This window comes from Labeo rohita, chromosome 3 (genome assembly GCF_022985175.1).
Source record: "Labeo rohita strain BAU-BD-2019 chromosome 3, IGBB_LRoh.1.0, whole genome shotgun sequence".
Lineage (NCBI taxonomy): Eukaryota > Metazoa > Chordata > Actinopteri > Cypriniformes > Cyprinidae > Labeo > Labeo rohita.
The window spans coordinates 45,363,801-45,388,892 of record NC_066871.1 but is presented as its reverse complement, the minus strand read 5'-3'; the positions used below and the strand labels follow the sequence as shown (position 1 = coordinate 45,388,892).

At 36.7% G+C, this 25,092-nt stretch overlaps 1 protein-coding gene across 2 annotated transcripts; it reads left to right on the top strand.

Annotated features, from left to right (window-relative positions):
• Positions 1-789: 789 nt before the first annotated feature.
• On the top strand, positions 790-24,393 carry LOC127162891 (GTPase IMAP family member 9). Of its 2 annotated transcripts, none has more exons than XM_051105809.1 (4): positions 790-918; positions 1,772-2,401; positions 2,544-2,763; positions 24,313-24,393. In XM_051105809.1, the coding sequence occupies exons 1-3, from the start codon at positions 891-893 to the stop codon at positions 2,588-2,590; spliced, it is 705 nt and encodes a 234-aa protein (XP_050961766.1). In that variant the 5' UTR covers positions 790-890; the 3' UTR covers positions 2,591-2,763; positions 24,313-24,393. The 2 variants fall into 2 exon arrangements, with proteins under 2 accessions (XP_050961766.1, XP_050961765.1); XM_051105808.1 differs by lacking the exon at positions 24,313-24,393 and adding an exon at positions 5,337-5,417.
• Positions 24,394-25,092: the final 699 nt, after the last annotated feature.

The following is a 25,092-nucleotide window of genomic DNA, read 5'->3' as shown; positions in this document are numbered from 1 at the left end:
AATTTCATGTTTTTTTATGTAACTTTCCTCAATATTTAAGTAAAGTTCCATATTGAATATTAAAAGCTCAAGAAAATACAGAAAATCTTGTGTAAAATTACAGAAAAAAACTGTTTTTTGAATTACGGAAAAATACTGTTATTTAATGTGCCTGTTATTTTACGGTTTTCCGGCACCCCAGCTGCCGGAATTTTACCATTTTTTTACGGGATTTTTTTTTACAGTGTACTCTCGTCTACTTTTGGAAAAAAAAAAAAAAAACCCTCAACTTTATTCTCATAATTATGACTTCAATCTTCAGCTATTTTTTTTTTCATTTGGTTTTTTGACAAGTAACAAATGCAGAAGTGTGAACTAAACAAAGGAAATTTTTCTTACTGTCCTCCTGTAAACAAACCTTGGTTCTTGAAAGGACTAGCATATTCTGATTGGTGCTTATGCTACGTCCCACATCCAACGTCATCCGATTGGTAATGTGCTTAACTCTGATTGTATTAGTCTGAAAGAATAATGTCATATACACCTAGGATGCTTGAGGGTGAGTAAATCATGGGTGAAATAACCCTTTAATGAGCCAGGAGTTCAATTTTAAAAACTTCAGCTGCCTACAGGGAACATTAAAGGCAGTTGTCTATGTAGGGAGTGAGGCACATTTACTTTCTGTCAGTGATACTGAAGTCTTGATGTTGGTGTTGTTGTGACTGGTTCACGTGATTTTGTTGTGGATGAACTGAAACACAAGTAACAGGAAGAAACTAAAAGGAGGAGGAGCATTTCACCACTAAAAATCAAAAGTGAAAGCAAGCTGAAAACAACTTCTGTGGGATTACCTGAGAAGTTTAATTTGTTAAAGTTGTATATTTTATCTGTTTTCTCCAGAGTTAGTAAAGATGGCAGAAGACTCTTCCTCAGCTACAGGTATGGAATATCTTCATAGCCTCACATTGTATTTTAAAAATAAATCAAAATGCACTGATTTCATTTTGAAATGCTCTGAGTTCTTGTGCTTTTTATCTACCTTGTTTCTTTGAAAAGACACTTTGAAAGGTTTCTGAAAAGACATTAGGAAACCTACGTATTTCATGATTTAGAAAATCATCAGCAAATTCATAGCAATAGTCTATCAATAAAGATTACAAAAAACAAAAAACAAACAAACAAACAAAACAAAAACAAACAAACAAAAAAAAAAAACTTGATGTTTACTTGAAGTGTATTGATTTACAGTTTGTGTGTGTTTTTGTGATATATCAGGTTTAGGTGTAGGGTTGGTGTAGGGGAATAGGAAATATGGTTTGTACAGTATAAAAACAATAGAAGTCTCTGGAAAGTCCCCAGAATTCACAAAAACAAACCTGTGTGTGTGTAGTGAAATGTAATCATCAAAGTTCAGCAGGAAGAACACTGAGATTAATTCATTATCTACTGTATCTGTATTATTTAATGTAAGTGTGACAAGCAATAAAGAGTTGCCACAGAAATCTCCCTCTTTATGCACATCATTTCAAAATCCTTGTTTTAAAATATTCTGAGTAATATTTTGATAAAATTGCAACAAGATGTGAATGTAAAACGTAACTCCAGAGATTTCTGTAGTTTTTAGTGTTTGTTCCACAATTTATATCAGTGGAAATACAGTTCACAGTCCTGAACTAAGACTCATTTACTCACTTATAGTGAGAAATATAAGTTTGTTTGTGAAACACAGCCAAAATTATTCTTATCTTGCTCTTGGCCTGACCTGATGCCTTCTTCAATATTTTTATTTCAGAGATGTCAGCGATCAGCTCCAGTCCAGGTGATCCAACGATCCGGATTCTTCTGATGGGCAGAAATGACTCTGGCAGAAGCTCATCAGGAAACACCATACTGAGAGAAAACAAGTTTAAAAAGCATGAGTCTGAAGTGTGTGAGGGTCAAACACAGATTGGAGATATACAGGTGTATGTGATTGATTGTCCAGATCTACTCAATCCAGATCTGAATAAAGAGCAGCAGGAGATGATGAAAGAGCAGCTGGTTTCTCGATGTTCAGCAGGTCTCAGTTCAGTTTTGCTCACCATACCTCTAGAACAACCTGTGCAGAATGAGGAAGAGATCCTGGATTATATCAAGTGTTTATTTGGTCCTGAAGTTCAGAAATACATTATGATCCTGTTTACATATGAACATGAACTGGATCAAACCATTGCTGAACATCTAAAACACAAAGATCATGTGGATCTCCAGCGACTGGTGACTGAATGTGGAGGAAAGTTTCACTGTTTCAATAACAGGATTACATCAGATAATCAGATACAAGAACTGCTGCATAAGATTGAAGGAAAGATGTTGGAGAACGGAGGGAAATTTATCATGAAACAAATGAAGAGGAGTGACAGCAAAGCCAGTCTTGTCAATTGTAAGTTGTTTTGTTGTAAATTAATTTAAAAATGCAAACAAATGGCAGTTTGTTTACCAAGTGCAAATCACTAGCATTTTACACTGATCCTAAGAAAGGTCTGTAGAGCCCATTTTATTGTGATTTGATCTTTCTGTTGTAGTTTCAGGAGAGTTTTCAGCAGGAGATCCAGGTTCATCTGGCTCATAAGAGGAAAGACCAGATCAGGCTGGTTCTGCTGGGAAAAAAACTAGATCAGGGAAAAGTGCCACTGGAAATGCCATTATCGGCAGAAACCTGTTTTAATTCTGAAGAAATGATGTGATGACCTCACTTGATGACAGAGAAGCTGTCATCATTCACATATCACTTTCAAAATACTGGTAAATTCTGTAACATTAAATAGAAATGACATCTAAACTTTTGGGCCTCCCTGTGTTAAGTTTGTAAACATGGAGGGGTAAACGTGCCCACACATCCTGATTTTGCTGAGTTAGATGTGTATATCCCTGTATAACATATATTGTTTTGTTGACCCTGGAACAACATTTTAATACAGCCTAAACTTCACAAAAAATATAAACTTTTTTTTTTTTTTTTTTTAAATCTGATTGGTTAATCACAATGTTGTTGCAGGGTCAACAAAGATGTTGATCCAGGAACATGTTTTACTTGGTAAAATCAGGTTCTGCAAACATGTCCAGTGTTTTTGTGGATGTTTTCATTTTTGTGTCAAACATTCACTTTCATGGAGTGCTTTTGAATCAGAGACATTATGTCAGACAACTTCAAACCAAACTACTGAAGTCTCACCCGACTGGAACGATGCTTTACATTTCTGGTCCCTATAGTGTTTCAAATTAAAGGAGAACTCCACTTTCAGAACAACAATTAACAAAAAAATTACTCAGACACTTTACTTATCATCCAAGATGTTCACGTCTTTCTGTCTTCAGTCATGAAGAAATTATGGTTTTTGAGGAAAACATTTCAGGATTTTTCTTGATAAAATGGACTTCACTGGTGCCCTGATTTTGAACTTCCAAGATGTAGTTTAAATGCAGCTTCAAAGGGCTCTAAACGATCACAGCCAAGGAAGAACTTTTTAAGCACAAAAGCTCATGTAGCACATGCTCTGGCTCATGCGAAAGTACAGACCCAGTGTTTACAAAGCAAATGCGCAAAGACTAAGAAAGCACAAATAATTCAAATGCTGAGATGGAGTTTTTCACCATACTCTACCTTTTTGAGCCGGAGTACACAGACAATGAAGTTGTAAAGTCATGGACACGCATCCCAGAGCCTGCGCTACACAAGCTTTTGTACTTAAAAAGTATACAAATTTTACTTTCGCTAGAAAAGACCCTTCTTCCTCAGCTGGGATCATTTAGAGCCCTTTGAAGCTGCATTTAAACTACATTTTGGAAGTTCAAAATCGGGGGACCAATGAAGTCCATTATATAGAGAAAAATCCTTAAATGTTTTTCTCAAAACCCATAATTTCTTCATGACTGAAGACAGAAAGATATGAACATCTTGAATGTCAAGAGGGTGAGTAAATTATTTGTGAATTGTTGTTTTGGAAGTGGCATTTTCCTTTAAGGTATTTTCCAAGGTGATAATATGATGTTAAAAACCTATGAAAATAGTTTAAGTAGAAAGCTTATGGCACCATAGTTTCATCACTGTACACTGTTGCAATGCCTGTCTTTTTTTTTTTTTTTTGCAGTAACTCACCTGTCATAGTTTAACAAGTGTGTATATGTAGCGATGCAAGGTTAAGTTAATTGCATTGAAACCAGATGAGGGCACATACATACAGTTCCTGATTGGGGTGAAGTATGCGGTATTTGGTCCATAAAATGATAAGAGCACACATTATTTTAACACATTTTATTATTTTAACTTAAGATATGGACAGATTTGCTAGTATGCAAAATCAGTACTTTACAGGTTGTGTTGCTGGATGTAATAATGAATGTAGTGGTCATTATTTACTCCCTACATCTGAGCCGCTGAAGATGCAGTGGATTACATTTGTTTGTGAAGGGAATGCGCCTCCCGATCTAATAATGTGCTAGTCAGCAAGTTTAGTGGCTAAATGTGGCTAAATGTGGCTAAAGTAAACAGACTCGTCACTCCACAGAGAGAACATAGTCGGCTAAAACGCCACCCCATAAAGTCTCTTATTCTTATAAAGCCTACATTTATTTAATCAAAAATACAGGTAAAAACAAACAATCAAAAAAGGATGTGGTACTTTTATAAAATGACAGTAAAGACTTGTATTGTTATAAAATATTTCTTTTTTTTAAACAACTTATTAATCATCAAAATAAAGTAAATATTAAGCAGGACAACTGTTTCCAACATTGATAATAAATCATCATATTAGAATGATTTCTGAGAAATCATGTGGCACTGAAGACGTGAGTAATGCTGCTGAGAATTCAGCTTTGATCACAGAAATATATTATATTTTAAAGCATAATAAAATAGAAAACCATTATGTTAAACTGTAATAATATTTCACATCATGTTTTTTTTTTTTTGCACAAAAAAAAATCCAGACTTGATGACCAGAACAGACTTGATTCAAATGCATAGACTTTGGTGTAAATAAAAATATACATCAAATTTAAAATGAAATGTTGTACAAATAAAAAGGTTAGGAATCATATTTGTTTCAAGTGCTTTTTATTGAGGGTGATAAGGGTCATGAATTTTGCATAGGGTCTGCCCTTCCAGCAGACAATCAATATGCAGTTTTCTATTTATACTGACTGACACTTTACCACATAAATAATGGCTTGATATTTGATACCGGTGAGACTTAGGTTTTTAATTTTGGAATATATATATATTTTTTTCCACAACATTGTTTTGTAACCTATTCACATCATTATCCACAGAATGAATTTTAGGTTACATCTCAACATTCTTTTCTTTTCTTCAGGTAAATGGTTCGGGTTCTGTTTTGTGGATGGTAAGATTTTCACCTAAAGTGAGAGGCAATTCTGCTGCTCTAAAATATTTATAAAGCACCATTTATGTCTTGCGTTTGTTTCTGCAGGTTTGCTATGCTATTTGCTTTTTGACTTGCTGTCAAGCAAAAACAAAGGGTAAGAAAGTGTTTTTCATGAGTCCACTGTGATGCGATGCTGCCATCTAGCGAAGTGATGCATATACTGCAGCAATAGTAAGAGGAGTCAAAGTTAAGCTCAACGTAATACTGAGAATCATTTCCTTTTTACTCAACAGCTTGACTTGTTTGTTTGTGTGTACGTAGTTTGCCTACTCTGTGGGGTCCAAATGCCCCCTCAAATAGTGTAAAACATGAACATTCTGGCATTGTAGGGCTTATAAATCATAATAAACCATGTTTGTTGTTATGGTTTGTGTTATTTATTTATTATAAGATAGAACAGGGGGTAGAATATATAGTGTAAAAATCATTATGTCTATGGAAAGCCTCCCATAAAACAATGGCAATTTGATGGGCCTGCATGTCGGGATCTACATATGAAGAGCTTATTTGCAAAAAATATATATATATATATATTTTTTTTTTATATAAGTTTAATAGCACATATATATAAATTATATATATATATATAAAGTTTTATAGCAAAAGCAGATAACTCCACATTTCATATTCACATTTCATACACTTGTTAGGGCCCGAGCACCGGTGGTGCGAGGACCCACTTGGAATTGCTTCGTTTATTATTATTATTATTATTAGGGCCCGAGCACCGATGGTGTGAGGACCCTATTGGAATTGCTCCGTTTATTATTAGGGCCCGAGCACCGATGGTGTGAGGACCCTATTAGAATTGTTCCGTTTATTATTATTATTATTATACATTCTATGAAGTGCCCCTCCCGCTACATTTCACGTACATGTATGAAAATTGGTAAGCACATGTAACACACCAATACCCACAAAAAAGTCTCTTGGAGGAAAATCCGAAACCCAACAGGAAGTCAGGTATTTTTCATTTTCTCAGCAAATTTTGTGTCATTTTTGCCATTTCCAGACGTCGTATTAAAACGAACTCCTCCTAGAGATTTATTCTGATCAACACCAAATTTGGTCAGTCTAATCTAAAGCCCTTTGTGACGTTAAATTGCGAAGATCTAGAGTTTTCGTTGGAGGGCGTGTCCGTGGCGGCCTGTCAAATTTCGATGATTCGCCATGAAAAAGGAAGTTGTTATAACTCAGCCATACAATGTCTGATCTGCCCCAAACTTCACATGTTTGATAAGAGTCCGGTCCTGAACACATGGCCATAGTCATATTCAGTTTAAGTCATAGCGCCACCTACTGGCAACAGGAAGTGACATGTTTTATTCTGTAATGGACTCCTCCTAGAGATTTATTCAGAACAACACCAAATTTGGTCAGTCTACTCTCAAGGCCTTTGCCATGTTAAATTGTGAAGATCTTGAGTTTTCATTAGAGGGCGTGTCCGTGGCGGCCTGACAAATTTCGATGTTTCGCCATGGAAATACAAGATGTTGTAACTCGGCCATAAAATGTCCGATCTGCCCCAAACTTCACACGTTCGATAAGAGTCCTGGTCTGAACACATCTAGAGGCCAATATTCAATTATTATCATAGCGCCACCTGTTGGCAACAGGAAATGTCTTTTTTACACTAACTTAAACATGCAATGTCTGATCTGCATCAAACTTCACATGTTTGGTAAGAGTCCTGACCTGAAGACATCTAAAGACCAATATTCAGTTACAATCATAGCGCCACCTGTTGGCAGCAAGATATGTCATGTCTTACACTAGCTCAGGCATGCCATGTTCAATCTGCACCAAACTTCATATGTTTGACAAAAGTGCTGGCCTGAACACATCTACATGCCAATATTCAGTTACAGACATAGCGCCACCAGCTGGCAGCAGGAAGTTTGGCACATATTAGTGACTTTGAAATATTCCTCGTAAATTTACTATGTGAAAAGCATAGTGCCCACCATTCGCCACCGATCGGCGGTGAGCCCGGGTGCGAGGGCCCTTTCATCGCTGCTTGCAGCTTTAATTTTATCTTTGTAATCTCATCAGCTGACAAATGTAGATGCCTGACAAACGTTGTTGTTGTGATCATAGACTGTATAATTGTGATAAGGGCCGCTGCTGGGCAAATGGGTGCCCTAAGCAAATTGTATTGTTGTGCCCCCTCCCTCAAATATTGGAAGTAAAAAAAACAAACAAACAAACAAAAGAATAAATGGGGGGTAAATACATACATTATTTTAATACACAGATATTATGATATAAGCACATTTTAGTGTATAGTGCCACACTATAGATGTTCTTAAGATTATCTTACTAAAGGGTAATTTTTAGTATATTAGGTACAAAATTAGTGTGTGAAAATAGAGCACTATACATTATGGAACTGTACTTTTTTTTCACCTGGTGTAGTTGGTGTTACATAATGTATGGTCATACACTGACTACATTACCTGACCACCGCTGCACCGCCTTCACTGACGTTTAGCATTTTTATAGAAATAAAAATCATTTAGTTCAGTTGGAAAACATACTACAATTCTAAACTGAGAGCATCTGTATCAACGTGATCGCAGGATAATTCGGACCATAACGCAACATAATTACAAAATTACGTGATTTTATTTGTGCGCTGTACTCCAGTGTGCGCTTTTAAATCGATCATTGATAAAATAGGAAAAAAGGGTAAGCAGACGTGACTGACAAAACAACACAGATTAAAATCTAGCAAACTGAATATCGCTCCAATTTGTGATTGGCTGTTAGGCTATCTAGTGCGGGGCAAGGGTGGGCCAAGCTTCTGATTGGGTGAGCCAGGCCCACCCTGGCCCCACCGTGGAGCCGGACCTTTGTCCACATGTTTTTGCTGAACAAATTATAGAGGCTGTAGCGTTTGTATGCAAGATTAAGTAAATTAGTCAAATGTTTGGTCAATAATAAATAAGGATTTGATCGTCCTGTAAGTGTAACAACAGCAATTGTCAAGCTTTTGGCACCCATTTCAGGGTTTTGAAATGAAATGTAAAGTACCTCAATTGTTTATTTTAAATTAGCCTATGTAACAGTTATTCAATGAAACCATATTATTACAGTTAATAACCCAATCAATATTGCCTCATAGTTTTTATATAATCAATTTTAAGTCATGGTAACTAGAATAGTAAGGCAGATGCGTTGGTAATGCTACAATTATTATCATACTGCCTACTGTAGCATTACTTGTGCTTATCATACTGCCTACTGCGTTTACCGTAAAATGTTGACCGCAGCATTTTTATAATTATGAATATATGTTCATGTTTATATTTTCACTTATGTATATCACTTATGTACTTATGTACTTCTTCTTTTTTTTTTTGACAAACTCCTTGTGATGCAAACAGATAAAAGTAAAAAAAAAATGTAAACTGAAATTTCTGATATTTCCTAAAGACACACTACAGCAAAAGATAGAAATAACCGATTAAAACCATTTTTAGCTGGTGAAAATGTGTATATATGAAGAGTTCAGATGCAAAACCAGCTAAATCCATTAGACATCTTTCTTTAAAAATTGCATTTTTATCAGGTTCAGATGTATAGGCTTCTATGTAAGTACCGGTACTTCTGATTGGGCTGAGGCTGCTATTTTAGCGAGTTTGAAGAAAAAGTATTTGATTGACGTATAATATGGGTCGAGAGCATTCACTCAGTATCATTATCTCATTTTTGACCAAGATGGCTTTTAGCTGGTTTTGCATCTGAACTCTTCATATATATGTATATATATATATATATATATATATATATATATATATATATATATATATATATATATATATATATTTCCTTTTTTTTTTTTTTTTTTTTTTTTGTATGTTTTATTTTATTGTATTTTTTTTGGAAATGCCTCCTGGCTGGCTCACCAATTTAAAAAATAGTGATGAGGTCATGGTAGATCTTGGTGAAGATTTTTATTGCAGCAAAGCGGTGACAATATACATGTAGTACTTTGGATTCAATGGAGCCGAAATGAACCCCAAACATCCTAAACTCAATCATTTAATACACTTACAGTTGCTACCTTTAATGTAAATGAAGTTGCTTCTGTCACTGTGGTCTGTAAAGTTCAGTACACTGAAGTTCTGACACCCTATTGTGAAATGGTTCACAGGGTCCAACACCCATTCCCATTCTACTGTTGGTCACCATTTGTTAAGGATGTGATTATCCTAGATCAGTGGTTCTCAACAGGGGGGGCGCGCCCCACTGGGGGGGCGCGGAGGTATCGGAAGGGGGGCGCAAATCATGGATCGCGGAACCGGGGGCCCGCCCGGGCCTGGGCGCGGGTAACTTTTGACGTAGAAAAATACATAGGCTATAGATTATTCATTGAAAGGTCGCGATCTCGATTCAAACACACGCAATCTTACTGCTATGATGATGATTTTGCCATGCCTATAAAACCTTTGAAATTGCAATCACATCGGAATATTTAAACCTGCTTTCGCGCAACCGCTGATTCAGAGAGAGCTCTGCTCATGTAAGTTAAGCTTTGTTTGAACAAGCTTCATGACCAGGATACACGGTATAGGTTACATTTCTGTGTTGCAAACATTGAATAATAATTAAAGTATTCGGATAAATGTTCATTAGAGCCCTGCACGGGCCTCATATATATTTCCTAGCCCGACACTTGTCCGACAGCTTATCAGAATTATCGGCCCGAGCCCGTCTTTTCCCCCCTTCTCCCAAAACAGCTTATACTACTCTTTCAACTATTGAAATAGTTCAGTTTTGTATGTAATGGTAAAGTGATTTTATTTCGTTTCATTATTTTGTTAATTTAGAAAAACGTTTGGAGCATTTTTGTTCATTATATAGCCTAAAGTTTTTGTTTTTTAAAGTAAGGACTGTTTGATCAATTTTGCCTTCTCAAATCATCACGACTTGTTTAAAATAAAATCTATAGATATAGGCCCAAAAGAGTTCAAGTATAAAACAATGTTAGTTGCAACGTTAAACTTAGAGAAATGTGCGCTATTAGACGCAAACCCAAATTTGTGCGGAGAGTGGAAGCTAAAGGCGCATTGCAGGACATTGAGGCGCCAGCGCGATGACTTGCATTGTTTTTTCAGTGGAAACAATTTAAAATATTCCGTCATTTTTGCTCATAATACATCTTTCGCAACTGTTAAGGGTCAACTTTTATTTGTGTGCATTCACAGCATCAACAAAACGTTGCAAAAGGTGCTTTTATTAAATAAAGAAAACAAACATGATGCGCTTTCTGTTGCCTCAACAGGAGCGCTTCACAAAAATGAACCGAAACTCAGCAAATGCATACCTCACAGACATGATACATATATCTATAGAAAGCTTGAAATGATTAATTAACGAAATAAAACAAATACTCTGTCTGTCGGGGGTGTTGGAGGGGGTGGGGGGGGGGCGTGCCACTTGATAGGGGAGGTTTGGGGGGCTTTAGTTCCAAAAGGTTGAGAACCTCTGTCCTAGATGATCGAGAAACAACTGTTGACTTTCTTATTTGCTATAATGATCAAGACATTTAGGGAAATTAGCATAATCAAACATCTAAATTCTTGTTTCTTTTTTTTTTTTCTGTTCTTGTTGCTCCTCTTTCCTTCACTGATTCTGCTTGTTAACAGCATGTACACTTTATAAAGAGTGTTAAAAATGATTCAATGAATGGCAGCACAGGGTGCCAATCATTTACAAAAATAACAGAAATAACAGTCAAAGACCATCAACTGAAGTTTAGACTTCAACAGAAACAGAAGAGTTGATTATATACTGCAATAACATGCTCAAATATAACAGTAAAATACTGGCAGCAGAGGTGGCAATTTAGTAATACTGTGAACACATTTAATTTGAAGCCAGTAATAAACATATTGCTTAATATATACTGAAATTAAGAAAAAACAAAAACAAAAAACACATGACCAAATGAAAATATAACATTCACTTTCACTATATTATTTGGGTTTAATTTAGTTAATCTGACTCTTAGCTTAAAGGAAGCAACACTGTAAAAATAAAAATATGTTTTTTTTTGTTTTGTTTTTTACAGAGACAATGCAGTATAACTTTACAATAATTTTACATTGACAATGCATACATTCACTTCATTCACAATTTCATCACAATTCACATCAAATTGTTTAACTGATTATGTGTGTTACTGAAAAAATATCCCCCCCTCAAAATAAAGGCAATTGTCATGATTTTGATGTAGAAAAAAAATATAATGTAACAAAAAATCCAAAAATCATCTCAGGGTTGAGAAATAATTGTCTTTTATGGAGAAAATATGGTAAAATGTAACAATTTTTCCTATTAATGAAACCTTAAAAATTTCCTTAAAAATACAGATATTCAGAGCACTGAAAAAAAGAAAGAAAGGAAACCTGATCTGTTATTTAGTTTACTTTGATCTTTTGGCTGGAACTGCGTTTATATGATACAGATAATATTTGATATATATATTTAGTATACTTTATGATGTTTATCATCCATAATGGCACTAAAGATGTCCTGATGTTTACTGTAGATCACAGTAGATCACTGTTGTCTTGGTGTTGATGATGTTCCTCAGTGGAGCTGGAACTGTCCGGAGTGCTGCTCTGTCTCCACAAATCCATCTACTCTGTACAGATGAATTACTTAAGAACAAAAAAAAAAAAAAAAAAGGGTTTGAAAAAGGCAATGTCTTTTCTATAAATTACAAAAAAAAAAAAAAAAAAAAACAACAACAACAACAAAAAAAAAACCTGATACTTGTAAGTATACTTCCATTTTACCCCAATCAAATATACTTCAGTATATCCTTAGTTGGACTTCAGCATTACTTCCACAGAATTAAAGTGCATTAAGCACTAAATGTTCCAATACAAGTATACCAGTTTAGTATACCGAAAGTACAATTGCAGAGTATTTTTAACTACATAAAAATGTAAATGTATTTGTAATGTACTTAACAGGAAATAAATGGATTTCGAATACATCTTAGTCTTTACAGTGCTAGCACAATTTTTGATTTAAATATGTGTTAGTAAATGTTGAAATTAACATTAAGATTTATTAATATTGTGGAAGTATTAATCAATGTTCAGAGCACATTTAAAAAGACAAATGTGTTTCTCACCTGTCAGCTTTCTGCAAGCATTCACTGAATAATACAGGAGCCACAATCACAGGAGCCGCAATCACAGGGGCCACAGTCACAGGGGCCACAGTCACAGGGGCCACAGTCACAGGAGCCACAATCACAGGAGCCGCAGTCACAGGGGCCACAGTCACAGGACCCACAATCACAGGAGCCGCAATCACAGGGGCCGCAGTCACAGGGGCCACAATCACATAAACCACCATCAACGGCGCCACCATCGCCAGTGCCACCATCACCGCAGTCACAATCACAAGGGCCACAGTGACAGGGGACAAAAAAGCAGTAGCCACAATGACAGGGGCCACAATCTCCCAAAGGCCTTTCAGGTGTCTCAGACATCTTCTCATCAGTCCTTTCACTAGGATTTGGACTTTGGGTTATTGTATGACAATGACATTGGCATTTGTTATTGCAATTCTGTTGGGAATTATTACATCCTTCTTTGCCGTTCTCAAAATCCATGGCTTGTCTAGCAGGTTGAAGTGATCCGTTTGAATGGATGAGCTGATTTGGAAAATTCTCAGATCTTACAGCAGATCTTGTATCTTGAGTGAATCGGAATGTGGTTTACACGCAAGGCCTCTCAGGACTGCACTGAGCATGTGCAGCTGGTGAGTCTCATATAAACACACACACATTTGGTCAAAAAAGTCACAGCATTCCTTTTTTCCTTGCAGGATTAATACTTGTTTTATAAGCTTAAGAAATATGCTTTTAAGGATGTGTTGCACCAGCTCCAAGCCTGGTGGAAGTTAGTGTGTTGAAATGACAAATGCAGATTGAGGAAACAAGTACTAGACAGCTGGTTGTAAATATTATATTAAACCCTTAGAACACACTGAACTAATCAAACATTCAAGTTTCACTTTGGCACAATAACAGAAGCAACAGATGATTTCTGGAATTCAAGAGTGTGACTGTTATGCCTTTATAGACAAGTCTTGGTGTTACATGTCTCCACAGATAAGGAAAGTGGATGAACTGTCAGACTACCTTGGCAGTAATCAGAGAACAACAGTAAATGAACATGTAAAAATGAGTGGCTACTGGTAGTTCTTCTTTCTTTTATGTGAATTTGCCATATGATAACAGATCCTCTTTAAAGTGTCTGGTTAGAGACTTTTACCAGAGATGAATAGCTATGTGGAAATTGCCCATTTATTGTCACCACAACTCACTCACAACTCAACTTTCAACTCCTTTGCATGTGTGTGGTTTTTCTACAAAATAAAGATATAATATGTAAGCATAACAAATAACAATAGTCACAATAAATATAATCACAGTAACTTCCACAATTAATATATACTAATTATACAATGATTAATACAGTACAGGAAAACTGACAGAAATCACTAAATTAGACACCGAAGTCGCTCAGTCTAGCACATTAATCTTCTTAGAAATGAGCGATATACATATTAGATAAACATAAATAAATGTGAGTAATCTAGTATGTAAATAGACACACTAACATTTAACTTGAACACACTCTGAGCAGTCAAACGTTCATAAGCATAATACAGAACAATGAATTAACAGATTGCTACTTACTTCATAAGCACGCACACACCGTTAGAACAGATTGCTTACAGTACTACGCACATCCGTCCGCTTTTCTAGCAGAGCAGTGTGCGGGAGCGCTGACACGCGGAGCGCTGATTGGCTCGTGGATGGACGCTGCGTGAGTCGACTAATGTTTATGTGTATATGATATCAATAAAGCATGTCGTCAGATAACATTTGTAAGGATTATTATTGCCGTTTCCATAGACATCTGCGTTCATTTTGCAAACTATAAATGCATCGTTTTACTAGGACTTATGTGTATTTAAATGTCTGGAACCTAAAATAACCATTATATGATTGAAAACACTGAATAGTTGCAATGATATGACAAGCGCTCAGCGCGTCCGATCTGGCTCTGAGCCAGCCGAAGCGCCAAAGCAGATTTAAATTCAGCAGTTGATCACGTGACGCGCTGAACGTTCGAACCACACCGGTGTGATCGTACGCTCCAGGGACCAGCCAAGAATGATCACGCGGGAAAAGGGTTAATCTGATTAGACCGTTAGCATCTCGCTCAAAAATGACCAAAGAGTTTTGATATTTTTCCTATTTAAAACTTGACTGTTCTGTAGTTACATCGTGTACACAGTAAAATCAGCAGTTAATCAAGCAGTGTTATTCTATTTTTACTCTTATAGAGTTAACCCAACAACAAATAGTAAAAGATACTCCCTAGTGTTGGTGAAAATGATCGAAGTTAAAATTTGCGTTGTTAACTTTACTCTGTTAAGCTCCGCCCCTCAATCTTTTATTTATTTATTTTCTATTATTATTATTATTATTATTATTATTATTATTATTAGGATAAGGATAGGCTACATTGGCTTGTGAGTCTTTCTGTCTCTCGCTCGCTCACACACGTAGAGAGAGAGAGCGCGCGCGCGCGTTCAGTGTGCGTCAGTGTCGCGCGCTCTCTCAAATCTGTGAGACAACACAACTTAAGTGTAAAAATATTATTGTTGATAAGTGTAAAATGAATATATTTTTTATTAACTAACGTTACCTTGACCGACACGAATGTGAGGTTTTCTCAATCCTAGCAGATCTGCGCAAATGACGTCATACAGATAACGGTATTAACGGTAACAGTTAGTCAGCGGTGCTGAAGAGCGGCCTATAGAAAATAAAGACGGAAAAACTCGTCTATGTGAACAGTAGGCTTAGATATGGTACATTTAAATGACAGTCCGTCAATTTGACACTTACATACACAAAAATACTTTACCTGAGGAGAGCTCTTCCGTCAAGCCATGTCCTCTCTGTCAAAGGGAGTCCGGCTGTGCGCGTGATGTGAGCGGACCGCAGCTTATATCGGTCTTTGTCTTTTGCCTCTGGTTCTTTCGCGGGCTTCGCACGTGAGGTGTAAAATAGTCAAAGTTATATTTATATCTATTTTGTTAATTTATTTTTTATCATCTGACATGTAAATTTAAGTCAGTATACCTTGAATTATATTATTATTATTATTATTATTATTATTATTATTATTATTATTATTATAACTTAACACTTAATAATAATGTTGTTTTCACTCACGGATTTCATAACCAGAAGATGGCAGCAGAGGATCACTTATTGGCTCATCCTACTCATTAAATTTTGTTTTTGGATTTTATTTGGAAATAAAATGACTATTATCAATATTTGAAATTATATTTTGGCAAAAGTTGAGGTATCAGTTTTTAAATTATGCCACATTATGATTATTAAGCCTGAAAATAGTATTATAAAGGGGAGACCTGGTGAAAGCATTTTTTAGATCAAGATACCATTCTGTTTTAGGGGTGTAGAACAATCACACAGTCAGAAAATGTCATATAATTTAGATGAAGGGAACATTTTCAAATGATAAGCGAAGTCCATTTGAGGTCAGCCTAAAAATGAATAGAAATATAACTTAAAATAGTAATACAAACTTTTGAAAAAATATGTCAAATAACATTTTGTAAAAAATTGTAATTGAGCCTAATTAATTAAATTGTGTGTGCCTGTACAGGTTTAATGTCCATTGTGGGGACCAAATATTAACACACGGAGTGAAAACTTTCATTTTGACATTTTTGGGATTAACACTTGTGGCCCACATTCGGGCTGAATGTGGCTAAATGTGCCGTTTCTCAACCAGAATCGGGCCAGATCCACTGATCCAAAACCTAGCCAAATCTGGCAACCGTTACTGGGCCAGAGCTGGTTCACTTCTGGCGAACCACATAGCCGAGTGAGCCGACACTCAGCCGCAACCGGCCCGATTCCGCTGGCTACTTGGGACGTCACAATAGGGCATCAGCATTTTTATGTGTTGGATAGTCGAAAGTTTGATGTTCCAGCTTAGGATGTGGATGTTTGTCAATGTTTAACGTGCAGTTCATGTAATATCGTTGCTGATGTAGGCTTTGTGTGATGAGCATGTATTACGACGTCAGATACAGTCCGAGCAAATATGATGATAATATAATATGTTTTATATATATAACTATATCTTTGCAGCTGTTCAGCTCACAGATTACGTGTGTCCAACAACATTTAACAAATTCTGTGACAACATGTATCGCCACCGTTTTTTTTTTTTTAAGTCACATTGATGGGCCTATGGGCTTAGCAGTGGTTCAATCCTTTCAAACGAAATAACGAAACACCAGCTAAATTGTTTATCAAACCTTTCTTAAAGTTCTCGGTATTATGGTTTTGCGTTATTGTTGTTAGACACATGTTAATTAGCTGACATGATTATAGCAGTACATGTTGTGCTAGTATAGGTAAGTGTTTGAACTTCAAACTGGAGTGATGGTGTTTAAACGCTGTATATTAGGAAATAACGAAAATCACAAATACTGAGGTGACTATGCAAGTCTGTTGGAGTTTTTACCATAAAACATGGTGCAGGTTTGTGTTTATTACATTATTATTATTTTTTTTTAGAAATGTAATGCTACTAATTAATAATAATAATTCCCTATAAAAATGTATCTGCAACCAGACTTGGATTCTGCCTCTTCACGAGCCTTTCATCAGTCAAATCAGTCCCTGTCCATTGACTCCAGTGACTCACAAGATACACTCATTATTGAAGAAAACTCCTCCAGTTAAGGAATGAGGCTAGACAACAAAGCTAAAAAGGTGGGTATCAAATTTTTAGTACTTTTACATTTTGAGGGGAAAAAGTAAAAAAAAAAAAAAAAAAAAAAAATATATATATATATATATATGCCAGAGGAATTGTGGCTTTGTTCCCTTTACCTCAGTGACCCATTTTCCAAAAATGGCTACGTAAATTTCAGCTTTAAATTCTAATTCTGTGTTTAAATGCTGCTAAAATACAGCTGTTGTATTTTGTTGATAAATTTAAAGACTTTTTATCTGTATTTTTCTCCACCGAACATTATTATGATGGCGAAAGCTTAGATAAAGAACGACATGCGTCATTTGAAGGTACACAATGAAATTCTGAAATCTACCTTTTTTGTTTTTTATATAGCTCATTCTGCCATCTTTCACAAGAGTTCTGTTACCAAGCTGCCTTTTTATAAGGATTAACTTCATTTATAATTACATTCATTTCATTATTTCATTTATAATTCTTTAAGCAGTGTTGAAGCTTTTAAAATGTTTTGTTGTTCATCAGGACAAGGAACGTCTGCTGAAGCGGGGTCTGGTGGACCAACTGTAAGACAGCAGTCAGAGTTTAATCCAGAGACAATCTTGAGTGAGGATGAATGCAAGGAAGCAATCACCACAATATGGTTCTTGACTCCATGCAGTCAAGTGATATATTGACAGTCTTTCCACAATTCAAAGACATTAAAGGCTTGGTAAAGTGTTTATAATCATACTTTTAACAATTTAACAATACAATAAAATGTACTGATGTCTAAATACAAGCTTATTCAATGCTTACATGGGTTTATCTCCATAATGATTTGTCTGGTACTTAGAAAAAATCATTTGGGTCACCCTGCTCTGCCTCTTCTTAGATTGAGCAAGACTTTGTTCTGGTGTTTGGAGAAGAAGTGACAGGCAAGCTACTGGAGAAGTGGACCACTGCATTCAAGAAAACAATGATTCAGCAGTGGAAAAGCTTCCAAGCACCAGTGATTTGAAAGAACTACTGCTAGCAGCTGAGTCTTCTACTGGTGACTCAGAAGAGGGTGTTCATTTTGGTAAGATAAATTTGAAGTATTAATTAGAAATATTACTGAACAAATTATCTAAGGAATTTACGAGTGCAATAAATTTGTTTTAATGTTCTTTATTATTTCACTTCCAATTTGCATTATTGATTACATTTTACTAACATAATATATGTGTTTAAACAGCTTGGGACAGCGACCTCTCTTCTATAATAATACTTTTACATCTGATCCCACCTTCTGCCCAAGGCCGGAAAAGACCAGGAAAAGTGTCTGCCTCTTAAGCAGAAAACACCTTGTTGTCTTCAAGAAGGTTTGTTTAATTGTTACTTCTATTTATTTTTCAGTTTTACATTTAACATATCAGTGACAGTTCTCTTCAATTTGTTTGGTTTTCTCAGAGTGGAACAAACATGGAGGAGCATCTTCGAGAAATCACAGCTATTGTTTAGCCCTACCTCCTGGCTATGGGACCTCAGAAGAATTGAGTTCACCAGTACTTCATTGTTCTTGATCGGCATGCCATTCCATGCAAGGCAGAAGGTATTGCGCAAAACATTTGTTTAGATTGGCACTGTTGGAGAGGTGTCCACAACATCTGGGAATCTTTTAGCCAGTACAGATTGACTGGCTAGATGGTGGAACTCAGTGGACTTAAAGGTGGCATGGACATGGTTTCCAAATTAGGAGTGGAGATATCAGAACTTGTCTATTGATCAAACATCACGGCACAGAGTATCACACTGACTTTATTATCTGTATAGAAGTAGCAAGTGAGATGCCAGTGTTTCGTAAGATCAAGACTATTGCTGTGAAAGATGAAAACACCGATTGAAACACTCTGTTTTGATGACCAGTACCATGCATTTACAGTCAGACTTCATCCAAACTTTTTTTTTTAAAGGTGAATGTTAATGGGATTTTATTTCAAACTATTTGATTTTCAAGTGAAATGTGACATAACATGTGCTGTATATGGTGCCCTATTGTCATTTTATGCAGATGTGATGTTTTTTCAGATGCCATGGTAGTGTTTTAATAAATGTTTTAAGTGGTACATTGAAGTTGTTTGTTCTGTTCTATTCCATGTATTCAATGTGTAGTTACCACAGAGTGAAATATTGATGCATGCTGGAGTTATCTGATTAGCATTTTAGCCTACTGCAATATCAAATACGTTTTAAAATTGTACTTAATGAGTGGGAATATTTTACCAATAAAAATGTTTATAAACTCTACAAAAGTGAAATATTAACACTAATTAGTGATAATTTTCCTTAGTGTTAAATTGTGGTAACACCACTCAGAGTTAATTTCCTTTAGTGTTAAATTATAGTAACACTATTCAGTGTAGGGCGGTGTTAAATATTTACTCCAGAAAGAGTTAATTTTACTCTGAAAATTCAACACTAATGTCAGGATTGTGTTCCGTTTGGTCTTGTTTTTCCTAGTGTTTTTCCCTCCTGTTTCTAGTGTTTTTTTGGTTTGTTCCGTTTTCCCCCCTTTTGGTTTATGATATTTGGTTTAGTCCTTGTTTCCCCCCCTGAGGTTTTGTTTCATTTGGTTTAGTCTTTCCCATATTTGTACTTCCCCTCGTTATCTCGTTTGGTACCACTCCCCTGTTTCTGTGTATATAAGGTTTGTTTGTTCCACACGGTCTGGTCGGTGATTATATTGTCTTCAGTTTGTTTTGCTCGTCGTTGGTTGCTGGTTCCCGTTGTTTCCCTGAGTCTGTTCCTTTGGATTGTTTATTAAAAGTGCATTGTTTGGATCTCCGCTCTCCTGCGTATCTGTTCCCGCACACGACGTCAAGCGTGACAACTATGGTGAGAGTCATTTTATCACCAATTTTGAGTAGGACCAAATACACTCGGGTCCAGTGTAAATTTAACTCTTAGAGAGTTATTTTAACACTGCAAAATTTACTGTGTACAAAGATGGACGAAACATGAAAAGTTGCGATTTTCTAGGTTGATATGGCTAGGAGCTGTGCTCTCATTTCGCCGTGATAATCAAGGAATTTTGCTGCCGTACCATAGGTGCAGCAGGTGCAATGATATTACACAGCCGCAACTCTGCATCTACACAAACTTAGTGCCGGTCCCCAGTTGGCAAATTTCCTTTGGCCCGGATCTGGCCCAAACCTACAGCTAAAGTGTGGCCCAGATTAGTTTTTGTTTGCCGGCCCAAAATTGTCCCATGTTTTTAGCCAGAACTGAACCAAACCAGAGCCATAACTCCACCTATCATGAGCCAAGTAATACATCATGATTCATTTTAGTAAGGCTGAGCTCTGTTAAGACCTCACTGCCCTAATGTGGCCCACATGCGGCTGACTGTATATGTAAAATTTGTATTAACTAAGGAAAGGAACAGGTGTGACATGTGGCCAAGTATGGTGACCCATACTCGGAATTTGTGCTCTGCATTTAACCCATCCAACTGCACACACACAGTACTCACCTCATTTGTGGTGGAGGGTGGAGAGAGTGCTGGTTATTCACTTGAACCCACAACCTTTCGGTTACAAGACCAACTCCCTAACCATTAGGTCACGGCTGCCCCCAAAGAGAGTAAATGAGAGTAGTGCCCCCACTAGAGTGTAAATCACACACTCAATAACAAAAAATTTAACATTACAATTTGAGTTGGAATCAGTTTTTAAGAATATAAAACAAACACAATTAATATTCAAACTAAAAATTATGAAATGGACAAATTTGAGTTTTTAAGAATATTCAACAGATATACATTTAGCATGAAAAAAAAATACATTAAAGGGACAAAAAAACTTGACTGTTGAGAAGAAAAATGTTGAGAAGAGAAGAGTTGCTTGAAAGTGTGTTGGTGTTAGTAATGCTGCAAACTGTCTAATGGGGGTCAGCAACGCACTGCTGTTTATTCATTCTCTCTTTCCTCCCACCATCTCGGTCTCGAGACAGGTACAGCCACTTTATTAAGGTAATTTCAATGTCTTTATCTGAAGCCCTTTCAGTCAGGGGATTCTGCCTGACAGCACAGTGAAGAGAAATGTAATAATTATTATCAGTAGTACAACCTGAAAGGTGGACTTGCAGGATTACACTAAAAATCTAAATGCTCAACAGTGTGGGGTAACCAAATACATGTAATCTGGATTATATAATCAAGTTGTTACATTTTCAAATACATTTTCAAACTATATTTACATTTTACTTATTACATATTATTCACACAATGGCAACAAATTATTCATGATTATCTCATGAATTATTTTTTTATCTTTAAAATTGTCTTTCCTACTGCTAATATAAAGTCTTCAAGTTTTGTGGACATTCACACAAACACCATTTACTAGGCTATACTTACCTCCTGGGCATACAGCATTTGACTTGAAATACAAAAAATAATTTAAATGGGCCAATTTTGGGCTGGCGAACAAATACTAATCTGGGCCACACTTTATCTGTAGATTACGGCCAGATCCGGGCCAAAGGAAATTTTCTAACTGGGACACCTATAGAAAGCTTGACATGTCTACTTTTTTAGCCTCTCGAAAACAAATATCCTGTGTTAAAGTAATCTGTATGAAACCAATGCCATGCCCAGTCTTTCTCGTCAGACCTAATTATTTTTAATTTGAATATGCGTTATTGCAGGCTCTTACATTAGGTAATTTGAGATCAAACGACCATTCAACAACAAAAATATGTTCATATCAATCTCTATATAATCTCTCTATATATATCAATCTCTATCTAAAATAAGTGATTTTGCATTAACCCAGATTGCGTGATTATTGGAATGTATTGGAAACACTACATTCAGCAAAGTGAAATAATCTAACTTTTCTCAATGAAACAAATTGCTAAACCTTTAATAACTACAAATGCTGACACATAAACATGAATATTTACATAAAATTACTTTGGACATCAGCCAAAAAGATGTGTTTTCCAAGTGTAATCCAAACTGTAACGTTGAGTGAGAGGTGAGAGGCGAGCGGATCCAATTGCAAGCTTTTATTAAGAGGACAAGACAGAGACATAGTCAAAAAACAGGCAGGGCCAAAACAACAGCAAACAGGTATGTCAAAGGCAAGACGTAGAGATTAATCCGAGAAACGAGCAATAGTCCAATGGGCAGGTGGTGAGACAGTCTAAACGGGGAAGCCAGGCGAGAATACAAAACACAGGGAACTAGGAACTAGGAACAATGGAAATCACAACAACAATACTCCGTACCTTGCAAGGGGAAAGACCGGGGCTTTTATAGCGCTGCTGATTGGTCACAGGTGCTGACGCAATCAGCGCAATGGAAACTGGGAGATGTAGTCTGGGGTGTAGAGCAACAGTCTGTGTGTACTGATTAAGCAAGAGCGACATCTGGCGGTGAGCGGACCGCAGGTCACCGACCAGATTCGTAACATAGCCCCCCCCCCAAAGAGCGGCTTCCAGACGCTCCAAAAGAACAACAGTCCAGGGGAGCGGTGGGAGGGCTAGGAGACTGAGGCAGAACTGGCAGGGCAGAAGCCTTTCGGGGCGGAGCAGGAGGTGCAGGAGCCCTCCATGGCGGAGCCGGAGGCAGAGCAGGAGGCGCCGAGACCCTCCAGGGCAGAGCAGGAACCCGCGTCATGGACTGGGACTTGGGGAGAGCAGGGACAGAGGAGGCAGACAGAATAAAGAGAAAAGCAGAGAGTTCATTGGCGGCCCTCATGGCTGTGACGGGGAAAGCAGAGAGTCCGAACTTGGCCGGGACAGGACAGGGTGAGAGTTCATGAACGACCTCTGTGGCCGGTTCAGGACCAGGCATGGGTACTCTGGCTGGGTGAGGGTGATTGGGCGCTACCACCATGCAAGGAGCTGGGGTAGACATCCCGTTTTGTGAGGCTCCGCGGCCTCAGCCGCCACCTCCGGGGAAATTGCGGGGGCCATCACAGCCACTGGGGAAACCGCAGTTAATGCTGCCACCTCCAGATGCTCTGCAGCAAGAGCCGGAGTCTCGATGGTGGTAATTGCGGCCCCTTTAGGAGAATCTGCAGCCAGCACTATCAACTCGGGGGGCACTGGTGCAGATTCATGGTCAAACGAGACCTCTGGAGCAGACTTGAGATCCGACGGGATCTCTGGAGCAGACTTGAGAACCATAGGGCCTGTAGATGGGGAGAATGTTTTTTTCAGAAATACCTTTTTTTTCCAAACATAGTCGGCTAAAATGCCACCCCATAAAGTCTCTTATTCTCATAAAGCCTACATTTATTTAATCAAAAATACAGGTAAAAACAAACAAACAAAAAAGGATGTGGTACTTTTATAAAATGACAGTAAAGATTTGTATTGTTATAAAATATTTAAAATTTTTTTAAACAACTTATTAATCATCAAAATAAAATAAATCTTAAGCAGGACAACTGTTTCCAACATTGATAATAAATCATCATATTAGAATGATTTCTGAGAAATCATGTGGCACTGAAGACTTGAGTAATGCTGCTAAGAATTCAGCTTTGATCACAGAAATATATTATATTTTAAAGCATAATAAAATAGAAAACCATTATGTTAAATGGTAGTAATATTTCACATCACGTTTGGTTTTTTTTGTTTTGTTTTTTTTTTTTGTTTTTTTGCACAAAAAAATCCAGACTTGATGACCAGAACAGACTTGATTCAAATGCATAGACTTTGGTGTAAGTAAAAATATACATCATTTAAAATGAAATTTTGTACAAATAAAAAGGTTAGGAATCATATTTGTTTCAAGTGCTTTTTATTGAGGGTGATGAGGGTCATGAATTTTGCATAGGGTCTGCCCTTCCAGCAGACAATCAATATGCAGTTTTCTATTTATACTGACTGACACTTTACCACATAAATAATGGCTTGATATTTGATACAGGTGAGACTTAGGTTTTTGATTTTTGAAAACTTAGCCTTCTTACTAAAAAACGTGAAGACATTTTTCTTTTTCCACAACATTGTTTTGTAACCTATTCACATCATTATCCACAGAATGAATTTTAGGTTACATCTCAACATTCTTTTCTTTTCTTCAGGTAAATGGTTCGGGTTCTGTTTTGTGGATGGTAAGATTTTCACCTAAAGTGAGAGGCAATTCTGCTGCTCTAAAATATTTATAAAGCTCCATTTATGTCTTGCGTTTGTTTCTGCAGGTTTGCTATGCTATTTGCTTTTTGACTTGCTGTCAAGCAAAAATAAAGGGTAAGAAAGTGTTTTTCATGAGTCCACTGTGATGCGATGCTGCCATCTAGCGAAGTGATGCATATACTGCAGCAATAGTAAGAGTAGTCAAAGTTAAGCTCAACATAATACTGAGAATCATTTCCTTTTTACTCAACAGCTTGACTTGTTTGTTTGTGTGTACGTAGTTTGCCTACTCTGTGGGGTCCAAATGCCCCCTCAAATAGTGTAAAACATGAACATTCTGGCATTGTAGGGCTTATAAATCATAATAAACCATGTTTGTTGTTATGGTTTGTGTTATTTATTTATTATAATACTACGACCATCTGAGCGTAATATGCAGAATTATAGCTCCATGAAGCTGGAGTTTTTGGCCCTGAAATGGGCTGTTGCAGAAAAGTTTAGAGAGTACTTGCTGGGTCAGAAGTGCTTGGTGTATACAGATAATAATCCACTTAGCCATTTACAAACTGCAAAGTTAGGAGCATTGGAGCAGCGTTGGGCTAATCAGTTGGCAGATTTCGATTTGGAAATAAAATATAAGCCTGGACGCTCCAATATTAATGCTGATGCCCTTTCTAGAAAAAAAAATACAGCATCTGTAGCTGAATTAGCTATGACTACTGCAATAC